Source organism: Mesocricetus auratus, unplaced genomic scaffold (assembly GCF_017639785.1).
Source record: "Mesocricetus auratus isolate SY011 unplaced genomic scaffold, BCM_Maur_2.0 contig_13374_pilon_obj, whole genome shotgun sequence".
Lineage (NCBI taxonomy): Eukaryota > Metazoa > Chordata > Mammalia > Rodentia > Cricetidae > Mesocricetus > Mesocricetus auratus.
The window spans coordinates 29230-42742 of NW_024431279.1; the positions used below are offsets into that span (position 1 = coordinate 29230).

At 44.5% G+C, this 13513-nt stretch overlaps 1 protein-coding gene across 1 annotated transcript; it reads left to right on the forward strand.

Annotated features, from left to right (window-relative positions):
* LOC101827385 (class I histocompatibility antigen, Gogo-A*0501 alpha chain-like) lies at positions 1 to 2421 on the forward strand (the record flags this gene model as incomplete). The annotated part of the gene is made up of 6 exons (XM_040740973.1): positions 1 to 73; positions 313 to 582; positions 843 to 1118; positions 1639 to 1914; positions 2043 to 2212; positions 2303 to 2421. Coding segments are annotated over exons 1-6 (1184 nt in total), but the record flags the coding sequence as incomplete, so codon positions are not given.
* Positions 2422 to 13513: the final 11092 nt, after the last annotated feature.

Genomic DNA, 13513 nt, shown 5'->3' on the forward strand with positions numbered 1-13513 from the left:
ATGAAGACCATTGTTCCCAAGGCTCTTCTCCTGCTGATCCTGGGCAACCTTGCCATGACCAGGCATCTAGAGGGTGAGTATGGGTGTCAGGAGGGAAAGGACCTAACCTAGGAAAAAATGGATTACCACCGACCCTTGTGGCCTCAGCATAGGAAAGACTGCCTATCCCCTAGCTCAGCCAGAACCTTCTGGTTCCTTATTTTTTTTACATCCTGTCCCCTGACTCCTGATTCCTTCTTTCCTGGGAGGACTGTGGGGAGCAACATAGGACACTAAGTGGGAGGTCAGGGTCTAAAAGCCCACTGAACCTAGGTTCACACTCCCTGCGCTATTTGCAAACTCTCCTCACCTGGCCTGATCTCCGGGAGCCCCACTTCGTCCATTGTCTCTACTTGGATGGCATTCTTATTGAGAGATTCAACAGCAGAGCAGAGAATCCTAGGCTGGAGCACTGTGCACCTTGGCTGAATCAGCAGCAGCCAGAGTACTGGCAGCAAACGAACGTTAGCATAATGATTCTAAGAGACTTCCACAAGAGCCAACTTAAGAGAGTGCTTCACATCTATAATCAAAATGAAACCGGTGAGTGGAGCCGAATCAGAAATCACAAATTTCACAGCGCCAAAATGTTTGCTCCAGTTCCCCATGTCTGAGATTCACCCCAGTAAAATGAGACCCATGTAGACTAGTCTACAGAGAACCTGGGTACACTGACCTGGTTTTCTGTACAAATTATGCTCAAATGTGGTCATTTATTAAGGCCAAGTGGGAGGGATTGTGCCACAGTAGGTCCTAAGGAACCTGACCCTGTGAGGGTGGCTGATAGGAGGGGCCTTGGACAGGATATCACACAGTGCAGCTCCTGATAGAATGTGATGTGCTGCCTGGATCAAACTACATCCGTGCACGATTTGAAATGATCTTCAATGGCAATGATTACATCGCACTAAATGAGGACCTGAGCACCTGGACTACAGTCGGCAAGGCAGCGGAGATCCTGATCCAAGAGTGGGAGGAGAAAAGTTTTGCAAAACAGATGAAGAGTAACCTGGAACGTGGATGTATGAATGCAGTCCTCACTCATCTGAGCTATGGGAAGGAGTTTTTTCTGAGAACAGGTAAGGGAAGAAACAGCCTCACCCTCACTGAGACTGGAGCCTCTGTCTCCTGAGGATTCTTCCTCAGCAGGGAGAATTTGGAACACTAACTTGGTGTTTCATGAAACGGGAAGGGTGGCATGGGTTCCCTAACTCAACAAGAGAGGGACTCACCAGAGACTTAAGCTTTCTCTCTGGAAAGTTCAGTCTGCCTTTTAAGTAGCAGTTCCCTTCCATTATCATTTTGAATCTGACCTCAGTAAGGCCTGTTCACTGTCCATGTATTTAGTGTTCTGACCCCAGTGTGGCTGAGTCTCAAGACCTATCCAGTGAGAACCATAAGTCCATATTCCTAGAGGGAGATCCAGCGTCTCTTGCTCTGTGCTCGCTAATGCTGGTTCTGAAACATTCCAAGGGGTAGATTACCCATCCTTATTTCCATAGGGGGTCTGTCTTTTCCATACAAAAGCAGTTTTCATTCACACGGAAGGGCATCCATTAAAAATGAAAAATACCTGAATCTTTACATTTATTCCTTCAGACATCCCAAAATTACATGTGAACCACAAAGTCAGAGCTGATGGGAATGTCACTCTAAGGTGCTGGGCCCTGAACTTCTACCATGCTGAGCTCACTCTGACCTGGCAGAGGGATGGGAGCAATCAGAATCTGGATGTGGAGGTGATAGAGACCAGGCCTGCAGGAGATGGCACCTTCCAGAAGTGGGCAGCTGTGGTGGTGTCTCCTGGGGAGGAGCAGAGATACACATGTCATGTGGATCATGAGGGGCTGTCTGAGCCCATCACTGTGAGATGGGGTAAGGTGTAGATAGATGTGAGCACAGAGGAATCACAGAGAGAGTGGGGTTCTTGGGAGAACTGAACCAGGGTCATGACTGGCAGCTGGAGGTCAGAGGCCTCACTGTTCCTTCCCTTCTTCCCTCAGAGCCTCCTCAGCCCTCTGTCCCCATCATCCCAATTGTTACTGGCCTGGTTCTTGGAGCTGTGCTCATGGGAGCTGTGGTGACTTTGCTCATATGGAAGAGGAGGACTAAAGGTAAGGAAAGGGCAGGGTCTGAGTCTGTGTCTCTGTGGGAACACCAAGCCCAGCTGAGAGTGTGCCCTCCCTCATGAGACCAAAGTTTAACCCACACAGAGGCCTATTCTGTCTTGTGCTGATGAGCTGACATTAACATCACTGTGAAGCATAAAGGAAATAATGAACAGATTCATCACTGCAGTGATAGAGGGGGCAGCGACCGGATCCTCAGCTCTCAGTGGTCAGATGGAAAGGTTCCTACTGAGAACAGATATGCAGGAGTACAGTAAGTCCTCCTCCTGTTCCATTTTCCTTTGTGCTTAATCATCTTTGTCTTGATCTGCAGTCTCAGTTCTTAACACTTCCCTGAGGTAAGAACTAGGAGATTCTTGAGGTCTTCTAGATCCTGATGCTTCCCTGAGCTCTAATACAAGGGATTTTACCCAGGGGTAAAAAATAAGGCAGCTATATCTAGGCTTGTGACTTCTCACAGTGGGGGTTCATCCCTGAGACACCTTTAGCAGTATATAGGCTGGAGGTCATGGAGATTCTCAGTCAGCCCATCCCTCCTCATTTATTTCCATCTTCTGAGATCTGCTCTTATGTTACTTTCCACTTGGAGGTCAAGTTTCTAAGATGTCCAGCCTTCTGTTACAGCTTTAAAAAGTGGCACCTTCAAGGGCCTGCTGTGTGACAGGGAGAGATCTGAGGATAGATCCCTGGGTCATGGGGACTCTAGAGATTGGGACAGTTTGAAGGTGTGATGGGCTGTTCAGTAAGTCATCATTTAAGACACTGATCTGAATTTCTTCCTTTTCTTTTCTTCTACAGGATAAGACATCTGGACTGAGCCTAACAGGATTTGTCCTGTTTTGTCATTTCCCACTGTGGCCTCAAGAACTGATGATTTCTCTTCCTGCATCTGACTGTCACTGTGTGTCTGTCCTGTGAGTACAATGTAACCAGGTGATGAGCACAGCCCTGCCCTGAGCAGCAACAAGTCCCATCCACACACTGATCTTCACTCCTTCCTGAATCATCCTTGCTCTTCCAATAGAGGCTGGACTGGCACACAAACTTCCATCTCTGACTTAAAATTAGTTTTTACTGAGCTACAACTTAAATGCATCTTTCTGCAAATTAATCATTTTTATGGTTATGCAACTTCTCCCAGAGTGGGCATTTGATTTGTACTAATTGTGAGTAAACTTGGATAGAATAATAAAGACTCAGAGTCTTTCAGAATCATTTGTGCTGTGTTAACTCCATCGCCTCTCTGAGAGTTGAAGACTGTGTGGAGGCAAGTGAGGCCTTTGTGCACAACTGTTGCTCCTTCCACTCTGGCTTTCACGAATTCCCTTTACACCTGAGTCATCTTGCTGGTTCTTAATCCATGTTCTTCCAACAAACCCGTATGCCAAGTCATGTAATCCTATGACTGCAGGCATTTGAGGGTGCTTGTCCATTGTCCGTGCTGTTCTGTCCTGTTGGCAGCCAGCCACTTCAGGCTTTGGTCTGATGTTCCATCCAGAGATGGGTAGATTCCTGTTTTTACAGGAATTACATTTGTTCTCAATTCCATGGTTGGATCAGGTGTCAATGTCTTCTATTGTCTACATTCACTCATACAGTTACAGAGTGTTTCTGCCATTGTCCAAACATTCATCTTTCTTACATTCTCACTCCAATCCTTCTTTCTGACAGACTAGGAGTCATAATATCACTAATAGCAGCAGCAGGAGCTATTCCTATCACAGGTATCCATGTTCAAGATCAACCTGGGCTACACACTGAAACCCTGTCTCCTAAGGAAGACATTAAAATCTAATAAATAGAGGAATGAATTTAAAAACTTAATATTATAAGGGATGGACAAAGCTGTACTATGCTAACTCCATTCTTCAAAACTCTCAAGTATGTATTTGAATTTCAGTTAGGAGGATGTCAGGACAGTTATGTGGAATGTACAAATAGGCCAGCACATGGCAATGACCTTCTTGAATCCGTAGAGTATTTCAAGGTCATCACTAACGTATAAGTGTAGGATTTCAGGTCATCCGGTCACTTCAATGAACCTGGAAATCCTTCAAAATGCAGTAAGGGAATCCTGGCCCCAGATAGCCTCACACTGGCCTGAGCAGCATCTGGCTTGGAAGAGTTTTTCGTTTTCTGTCTGTTTCATACCTATGGGGGGGAAGAATTGTGTGTGGTGTGGCCAGTGGAGTGTGATTCTGAATGTCTGTCCCCTGTATGTGTGTTTTCCTACCATGTGACCCTACCAAGGGTGATCACATGGATCAATGCCATTTTGTTTGAGGTTAAAGAGATACTTGACTGCCATCTTTACTAAGGGCAAACATAAACAGGTCAGATGACTTAACTGCCATCTTTACTAAGGGTGATCATGAGGAAAATCACCATTTTTTACTAAGGACAAACTTAAGACTAATCATTTGTCTGACCTAATAGGTTTTATTCATTACTTGTTTAATACATCTCTGTGTGTGCATGGTGTTTGGATTTAATTCTCTACACATGAGTGCAAGCTAGCTTTAACTCTAAGTGTATGGAGGCACTCCAGATAGGTACTGTCAATCAACAGTCTAAGCCTCTGTAACTTTCCCTGGTCCCCAGATCCCCTCCCTCATTTGTGATTCCCTTCTCCTTCAATCTCCAGGACCTAAAAGAAGAAAAAAATTACCTAAACTGAACCTTGTGCTCTGCTCTTCCAGAATCTTGCCAGGTTCAAGAGACACTGGCCGGTTCCACACAGCCTGGACACCAGTGAGACATCCAGCTACCCCAGGGCTCGGCCAGTGTCCCAGCTCTCTCAGGTCCCCTAAGGGTGGTCAAAGCCTCCAGCTTGTCAAGAAGCTGTCTCCCGAGAACTCAGTGTCGTCACTCCCCTAACCTCCCATGCCTAACTGCTCTCCTTTTTAATAAATAGAATAGGGAGGAATGTTATCATCCATGCCAACCAAACACTACTCCTTGGGGAATTTCAAAAGTGCTTCACCCCTGCAAGCCTGGCAGGCAGTATCCTGCTGCAAAGGTCGTTTTAACCCTATTTCTCTGAAGAGACAGATCTCTCTCTCTCTGTCTGTCTCTCTCTCCTTCTCTCTCTTTCTCTCACTCTCCCTTTCTCTCTCTGTATTTTCTCTCTCTCTCTCTGTCTTTCTGTCTCTCTGTCTCTGTCTCTCTCTGTCTCCCTCTGTGTGTGTCTCTCTGTCTCCATCTGTCTGTCTCCTCTTTTTCTCTCTGCCTCTCTCTTCTCCTCTCTTCTGCCACTCCTTTCCACAGAGGCTGGTCTCTCTCTGTTCCCCCTTTTCCCATTCACTTTCCCCCAATAAAAAACCCTCCACCCAAGCTCTGTCCCGTTGTGTCTTTCTCTTGAATGCTGCTTTTTACGTTACAACAGTAGTTTAAGAGGATCAGAAAAGTTCTCAGACTCTCTATGAAATGAATTTATGGTTTATTTTATTTTATTTTACCTTGGCACACATGTGAAATATTTATTCAACTTAGAATGATTTTTTTCTTTTTTCAATTATTTTTTATTTAGGTTAGAAACAATCTTGTTTCATATGTCCATCCCAGGTCTCTCTCCCTCCCCTTTTCTCCAGCCGTCCCCACCAGGTCCACCAGTCCCCAACCCAATCTCCACTCTGATCACCAAGGAGGGTGAGGCCCTCCATGGTGGATCTCCAGTAACTGGCATTTCATCCAGAGCAGGGCTTAGGCCCTCCCCCAATAGTCTCAGCTGAGAGAGCCTCCCATATTGTAGCATGGGCCCTCAAAGTCTACTTGTACACCAGTGGTGAATACTACCCAAGGCCCCATAGATTACCTAGGCCTCCACACTGGCACCCACATTCAAGAGCTCACCCTTGTTCAGGTCAACTGTTTCTGTGGGTCAAACCAGCCCACTCTTAACTCCTTTGCCCATCAGTTCTCTCTTTCTGACACTGAATTCTAGGAGTTCAGTTCAGTGTTTGTCTGTGGGTATCTGCCTCTGCTTTCCTCAGTAGCTGGATGAAGGTTCTGTTTCCTAGACTCTCTGGCAGTGGGATTGTATGCTGGCACTCCCCTGACTCATGTCTAAAATCTATAAATGAGTGAGTACCTACCATGTTTCTTTTTTTGTGACTGGATTACCTCACTCAGGATGGTTTCTTCTAGTGCCATCCATTTGCCTGCAAATTTCTGGATTTCATTGTTTTTTTTCCGCTGAATAGTTCTCCATTGTGTAAAAGTACCACATTTTCTCTCTCTACTCTTCAATTGAGGGGCATCTAGGTTGCTTCCAGGTTCTGGCTATTACAAATAATGCTGCTATGAATGTAGTGGAACAGACATCCTTGTTGTGCAAATGTGCATCTTTTGGGTATATGCCTAAGGGTGCAATTGCTGGGCCTTGTGGCAGACGGATTCCCATTTTCCTGAGGAATCTCCATATTGATTATGGTTTATTTTTATATTAAATGAATTTTCAATTAAATATTAATTTGTTAAGGTTCAAACTTAAAGGGATGATGCTGTGAAATCCTAACCTTATCTAAGCTACTAACTTGTAAACTGTTTATTTACTGAAAAGTTTTATTCAGCCTCCTGTATATATTTTCAAGGTGTAACCTAAAATGGGGTCTACTTAGTAGACATATAAGCCTCAAACTCTTCAGAGGTCTGCTGAACATGGCATTTAAATGGTTAACAGAAAGTTTCCCATGACAGACAGAAGTGCCCCCTACTGTCAGGAACCCTTTAGGGATCCATAAAAAGATAGAAGGGGCATAGTGGCTGTACCTGACCTGTGGTAACACGACTGGGTAAACTCACCCTTACTTCCCCTGTTGCCAGGGCTCTGCCCAAACTGGACATTTCTGGTTTGATTCCCTTATTTGCCTGGTCAAATAAGTCCAGTTTTCCAAATTTGCTCTACACGAAAAATCTCTCAGACCTGGGCCTAATAGCCAAAGGCCTCTACTGTTTTTTATGACAACAGATGATGAAATGTTATCCTATGACAGCTGAAGAGCCACCACTGTCCCCAACAAAGCTACCGAGACCAAGGGAGCCTAGGGTAACCTGTCTAATTAATGGGTTAGTCTCTGTAATTTAATTGATACATGGGTCATTTGGAATATACTTCCAGCTACAGTTTATCCTTCTCATATCTCTGATGATATTAGCTGCCTGACTGTAGCCTTAACAGTAGCAAGCATGCTAGGTCCTCCCCGAAGGCTACAGCTGCCTCTTCTTCAGACTTACTAGGGAGCTAAAAGGTAAAAGGATGGTTTACCTTGCTGCCAGTCTCTGAATGGAGATAGACTCACAAAACAGGTTTCAAAAAACTCTTTTCTATTTCTTTATTTAAAGGTACATTGTGTGCAATGGTTGCACAAATTAAACACCCATCCACTACATTCATAGCAGCATTATTTGTAATAGCCAGAACCTGGAAGCAACCTAGATGCCCCTCAATTGAAGAGTGGAGAAAGAAAATGTGGTACCTTTACACAATGGAGAACTATTCAGCGGGGGAAAAAAACAATGAAATCCTGAAATTTGCAGGCAAATGGATGGCACTAGAAGAAACCATCCTGAGTGAGGTAACCCAGTCACAAAAAAGATTTAAAGTGTATGCAAGTTATACAGTTCTAAAAATGTGTTTTCAGTTGTGTAAATACAAATTGTAAAGGTAGAAGAAAGTGATTTAAAGCAAGTACAAGTTGAGAAATATTTCAAATTTCATTCCCTCTGTGCCATTGTTATCCTAAGACATCAAAAGTTCAGGGTTTTAACAGTGAAGAAGATTTTAAATTTCTTTTTGTTGTCTTCTAAGAGAAGACTTAAAAGTGCTTTTCAGTCAAAGATCTCTGTGTAATATAAGTGTGTTAATGTTGGGGAAGTCTTATGTCAATAAAGCACTGTTGAGCCAATAGGAATCTAGATAGGTGGGACTAGGAGTCCAGGAGGACTCTGGGAAGGAGAAACACAAGGAGTCAAGATGTAATGCCATGGGGTAGGAAGCCCAGAAACTTCTCCGGTAAGAGACATACTTAGATTAACAATTATGGGGTAATTACTTAAGTCAGAGCTAGCCAGTAAGAAACAAGCAAAGGCCAACAGCTTCATAATTAATATAGCCTGCTGTGTGCTTATTTGGGACTGATGCGGCTCTGAAACCAGGCTGGCAGGAAGGCTTCTCTCAAGGAAAAAGGTTTCTCTTAACACAGAAATATTTTAGATTCCCTGGCTTTAACTATGACACACAATCCTGAGTCTACTGCATTTCTACAATGTAGATTTCAGTACAGATTTTAAACAATTGCAGTGCTACCACATCTAAAACTTTCATCTTGTTTATGAACTTAGATGAAATTCTTGGACCTTCAGGGAATCACACTTGAATCTGAACCCTCACAAGTCAAAGGGAGGCCAGCTAAGGTCTCCTGTCAACCAATAGCCTAAGTTTCCCCACCTACTGAAAAGTTTGTGTACCCCATAAGCTTCTCTGCTGATGCAGAAATCCAAATCAGACCATATAAAACGGAATTAGAAAAAGACCATGTTTAATGGATACAATGCTCCCGGATACCCACCTCCCTGCCCTGCCCCCATGAGATGGGAAAGATTGCCTGGAAAACCATACCTCTATTTACTGGGGACAGTTTAAATACCTTGTGGGAGTGATCTTGAGCATCTCTGTGGGGGGGGATCATCATTTAGAGGGACTTCTGAGATGTAGTAGGTTTAGGAAGAAGACAGATAAAGGGACTTGCCATGGAACTTCCACCAGAGCATTCCAGACTCTGGGTGTATGGATGCCAGGGGCTGGGCTGAAGCCTCCACTATAACACCTGCTTCCTACTCTAGAGGATGGAAACTCTCTCCCTTTCTCTGGCCTTGGAACTCCTCTCTCAAACAACAGAGATCATGGGTCTGGAAGTTTCAAATGTCCACACAGGATAAAAAATTTCCCCCTGACCTTGTTAACTTTGCCTTCTCTCCCGAGTCTATTTGTCCCAGCAGATTTCAAGTCAACTGCAGGCTGCTGCATCAACTCACAAGTGCCAAGTGTTTCCTCACAGACTTCATTCCAGACATCTCCAGAGCAGCTAGCCACTGGTGGTCCAGTATCACAAACTTTTGAAAGCTGTCCTGTGTGTGTGTGTGTGTGTGTGTGTGTGTGTGTGTGTGTGTGTGTGTGTGTACCCACTACAGTTGTCTGTGAAGTTGAAAAGAGATTTCCCTGGCCACCAGGCCTGGTTCTATAGGAGTTTATGAGTGGCCTGATGTCTGTGCTGGGAATCCAATTCTGGTTCTTTCCAAGAACAGCAAGTGTTTTTCATTGCTAAGCCATCTCAGCAGCTGCAGGAGGAATATGTTTATTAACATCTTCAGACAATAGTATATTTTGGAGACAATATCTTACTATATAAATATCTCTGGCCGGGAAGTTGCTGTATAGATGAGGCAAGTCGGGAATTCAAAGTCATCCCCCTGCCTCTGCCTCCTGAATGCTGAGATAAAGGGCATAGAGAATGGGCTGGTGAGTTAGCTTAGCAGCTAAGGGCACTGGCTGCTCTTCCAGGGAACCTGTGTTGGATTCCTAGTGTCCACAAGGCTGGTCACAACACTCTGTGACTCTAGTCTCTTGGGGCTTAATTCTCTCTGCTGGAGCGCTCATCATGCATAGACATAAGTGCAGTCAAAATGCCCATGCACAGGAAGGTCATTAAACCTTAATAAATGTCAAGGGCCACCACACTGTTGTCCCTGTAGATTTTTAAATGTGATAATTCTCTAAATTGGCGCAGGTAATTCTCTAAATTGAGAAAAAAAATTGTCTCCTGCATGTATGTCCACAGTAATCTCTTGTACATTGGGTGTGTGTTTATAAATGTTAATTTTAAAGGAGCGTGTGGTCTGAACAAGTCCTTAGACCTTTCAGTATTCACACATTTCAGTAAAAACTATCAACAGTCAATTGTCAAGGTCACCACAAATGCCTCAAAATTTTGTAAAGCATATGAAATTGCTAAATTTATGATGAGAAACTCGAGTGTCCAGAAATATTAATGTTCTCTTGAGGGCTAATGTTCTATCACTGTTGTAGTCCATAGGGAGGGTATTGGTGGCTATGGATTCATTCACATTGTTTATTGGAAGAGGAAGAGATGTTCATCAAGTATACTCCCAAGGAGCACAGGGTGGGGAAGAAGAGAAGCCACAGCTCTAGGTGTCAGTGGCTGCATGGTCTCTTTTTTGGACAGGTACTTCTTCTTGTGCAGTTTCCTGGCAAGTTGTTCAGTACCTGTGGACAGGAGTCCGGAGATGCTGATGTGCATGATTTTCTGGCAGATTATCAGGAGCCACTGCGCGTTTCATTCCCGCTCTAAGCAATTCCAATTTTCTGCCATTTATTCTTTTAAATGGAAATAGATTCCATGAAATGCAGGCGATTGCTGCTCTTGAACCTGTTTGATTCAGCCCCCACCCCTTTTTTTGCTAAAAATTGTTCTCTAAGCGCATATATACAAACTTTTCACATTGGAACAGGACATGGTGGTCGAGTGCCTTCAATCCCAGCACTTCAAAAAGAGGCATAAATATCAGGAGACCAAGACCACCCTAAGCTCCATGAGATCCTGTCTTAATCCAACAATAACTACAATAAAAATTCACACAGTAGTTGCATACTTTCCATCTATACAAATCCGTGCTGAATTCTGCCATCTCTTACAGAAATGAGCACGTAGACACAGATTGCCACTTCTCAGAAGACTTGTGCGTCAAGGCACACTCCTGTGATGCCAGCACTGTGACATTAAGGGTGGGAAAATCAGGAGTTCTAGGACAAGAATCCCATGGCAGATGAGTGCACACAGTCTGAAAGAATCTCCAGGGAACAAACCGGGAAATTAGTGAACTGCTAACCGAAAAGGTGAATGATGTCCAGAAATCTCTGGTTTATTAGTAAAGTAAAACAGGAAAAGTTGGAGAACAAAGAAGACCGGGGGTGTCCTCTCTCCCTGTAAGTAAACCTGAACCTCATGCCAGGACCAAGAGGCAAACCTGAAAACTCTGAGTGAGACACTACATCTGTTTGCTCCTCTTCCAACCATGGCCACACTTAAATGTCATTGCTCTGTGATTTTCGCTGCACTTGTGTTGTTAGTTGCCCTATTGTGTTGGTCAATGCTAGTTTATTACAGCTGTCAGAAACCAGGCTTTGACCCTAAAACGTCTGGTGACAACACCATGGAGATTCCTGATGTCAAGGGCCCATGGGCCTTAAAAGACAATGAAAGACACACTCCTGTTTCTGTCAGACATTGGGGTGACCCTGGGAACAATGACAGCAGACCCAGACTCAGTTATGGGGAAAAGACCTTCATTCCCTGTAAATGCAGGAAACAAAAACAGAGGAGTCTGGGATGCCCACCTCCTCAGGATGGAAGACAACAGGACAGACAGCCAAGTCCACTAGAATCTACAGGGAATAAATACACTGTCCTTTGTCGGGAACAGTTGTCTGAAGTGGTAGGCGATGACCACACGTAAGTGAAAATATCAGCAAAGTAACGTAGAGAATTTTACACACCAGAAGAAGAAACTATCCTGAGTTCATAAAATGGGCTAGTGTGTCCATATAGCCACCCCATTCTGTGAAGAGTTACCAGAGTCCTGGTTAAGACAGAGTTCCAGAATATCACCACAGATTTAACAGGGGAATCATTTGGGGGCAGTGGGAAAGATGACCCAGGTGAGTAAGAAGAGACTATGTGAGAGTCCGGGATGTTCACAGGAACACCTGTGGGCATCCCAGGCCACACGTGACTGCACACAGCTTCCAGCTGTCACTAAGGCAACGGACTTAGCACAGCACACAGGATTCCATAAGAGTCTGAGCCTTTATTTTCTCCATCACCTTTGACTCACCTTTAGGACACTAGTCAATTACCCACTGTGGCAAGATGTTGCATAAACACAAAAAAATGCTTAATTAACAACAGTGGTGGCTCACACCTTACATCCCATTACTCTACAGTCAGAGGCAGGCAGATCTCTGAGAGTTAGAGCCCAGTCTCATCTGCAGAGCTATTTCCAGGAGAGCCAGGGCTACACAGGGAAACCTTGTCCTGAATAAGAATAAGAATAAGAATAAGAATAAGAATAAGAATAAGAATAAGAATAAGAATAAGAATAAGAATAAGAATAATAGAGGCATGAAGTTGTTGCTGGTTGAAACTAAAGCACAATCAGCAATTGGGGTTTCCCAGCCCTGCCCCTGTTGGAGATCCAGTGATGATTGGGGAGGACACAAAGCTCAGGGGGATGGGCTTGTTGTTGCTCAAGGCTCGGATGAATTCATCAGCTGCTTGCATTTAGCTCAGAGGAATAAGACACATGGCCACCATCACATCACATATAGAAGGAGAAGACAAAAGGTCTTGAGCCCACAATGGGGGGAGAAACCAGAACAAATCCTGGTAGGTTCAGCCCAGCTGTCTTGCCCTGTAGAAGAAAAGAACAAGGAAGAAATTCAGATCAGTGTCTTAAATGTTGACATTCTGAACAGACCATTATACACCCAAACTGTCCCAAACCCAAGTAAAGCTGTATGAGAAGGCTGGACATCCTAGCGACTGCCTCTGAGTGTAACTTGAAACAGGAGCAGATCAAAGACTCTGAATGGAACTAAATGAGGAGGTGTGGGCTGGCTTAGAACCTCCATGTGGGCTGGCTTAGAACCTCCATGGACGCCTGTGTGTGCTGCAACAGGTGTCTCAGGGATGAGCCCCCACTGTAAGGACCGGCAAGCTTGAATAGAGCTGCATCACATTTTAACTCTCAGAGCAATCCCTTTAATAAGAGCTCATTGAAGCGTCAGGTTCTAGAAGGTCTAGAGGAATCTCCTGGTTCTTATCTCAGGGAAGCCTTAACAACTGTGAATGCAGATCCAGAGAAAAATGAGGAAACATGTCGGAAGATTGCACACTAGGAGGACTAACTGGACTCCTGCATATCTGTTCTCAGTAGGAACCTTTCCATCTGACCTCTGAGAGCTGAGGATAAGGTCTCTGCCATCTGTGTCATTGCAGTGATGAATCTGTCCATTAAGTTCTTTATGCTTCACAGTGAAGTTAATGTCAGCTCATCAGCACAAGACAGAATAGGCCACTGTGTGGATGCAACTTTGCTCTCTCGTGGCAGGGCACACTCTCAGCTGGGTTTGGTGTTCCCACAGAGACACAAACTCAGACCCTGAGCTTTTCTTACCTTTGGTCCTCCACTTCCATATGAGAAAAGTCACCACAGCTCCCATGAGCACAGCTCCAAGAACCAGGCCAGTAACAATTGCCATGATGGGG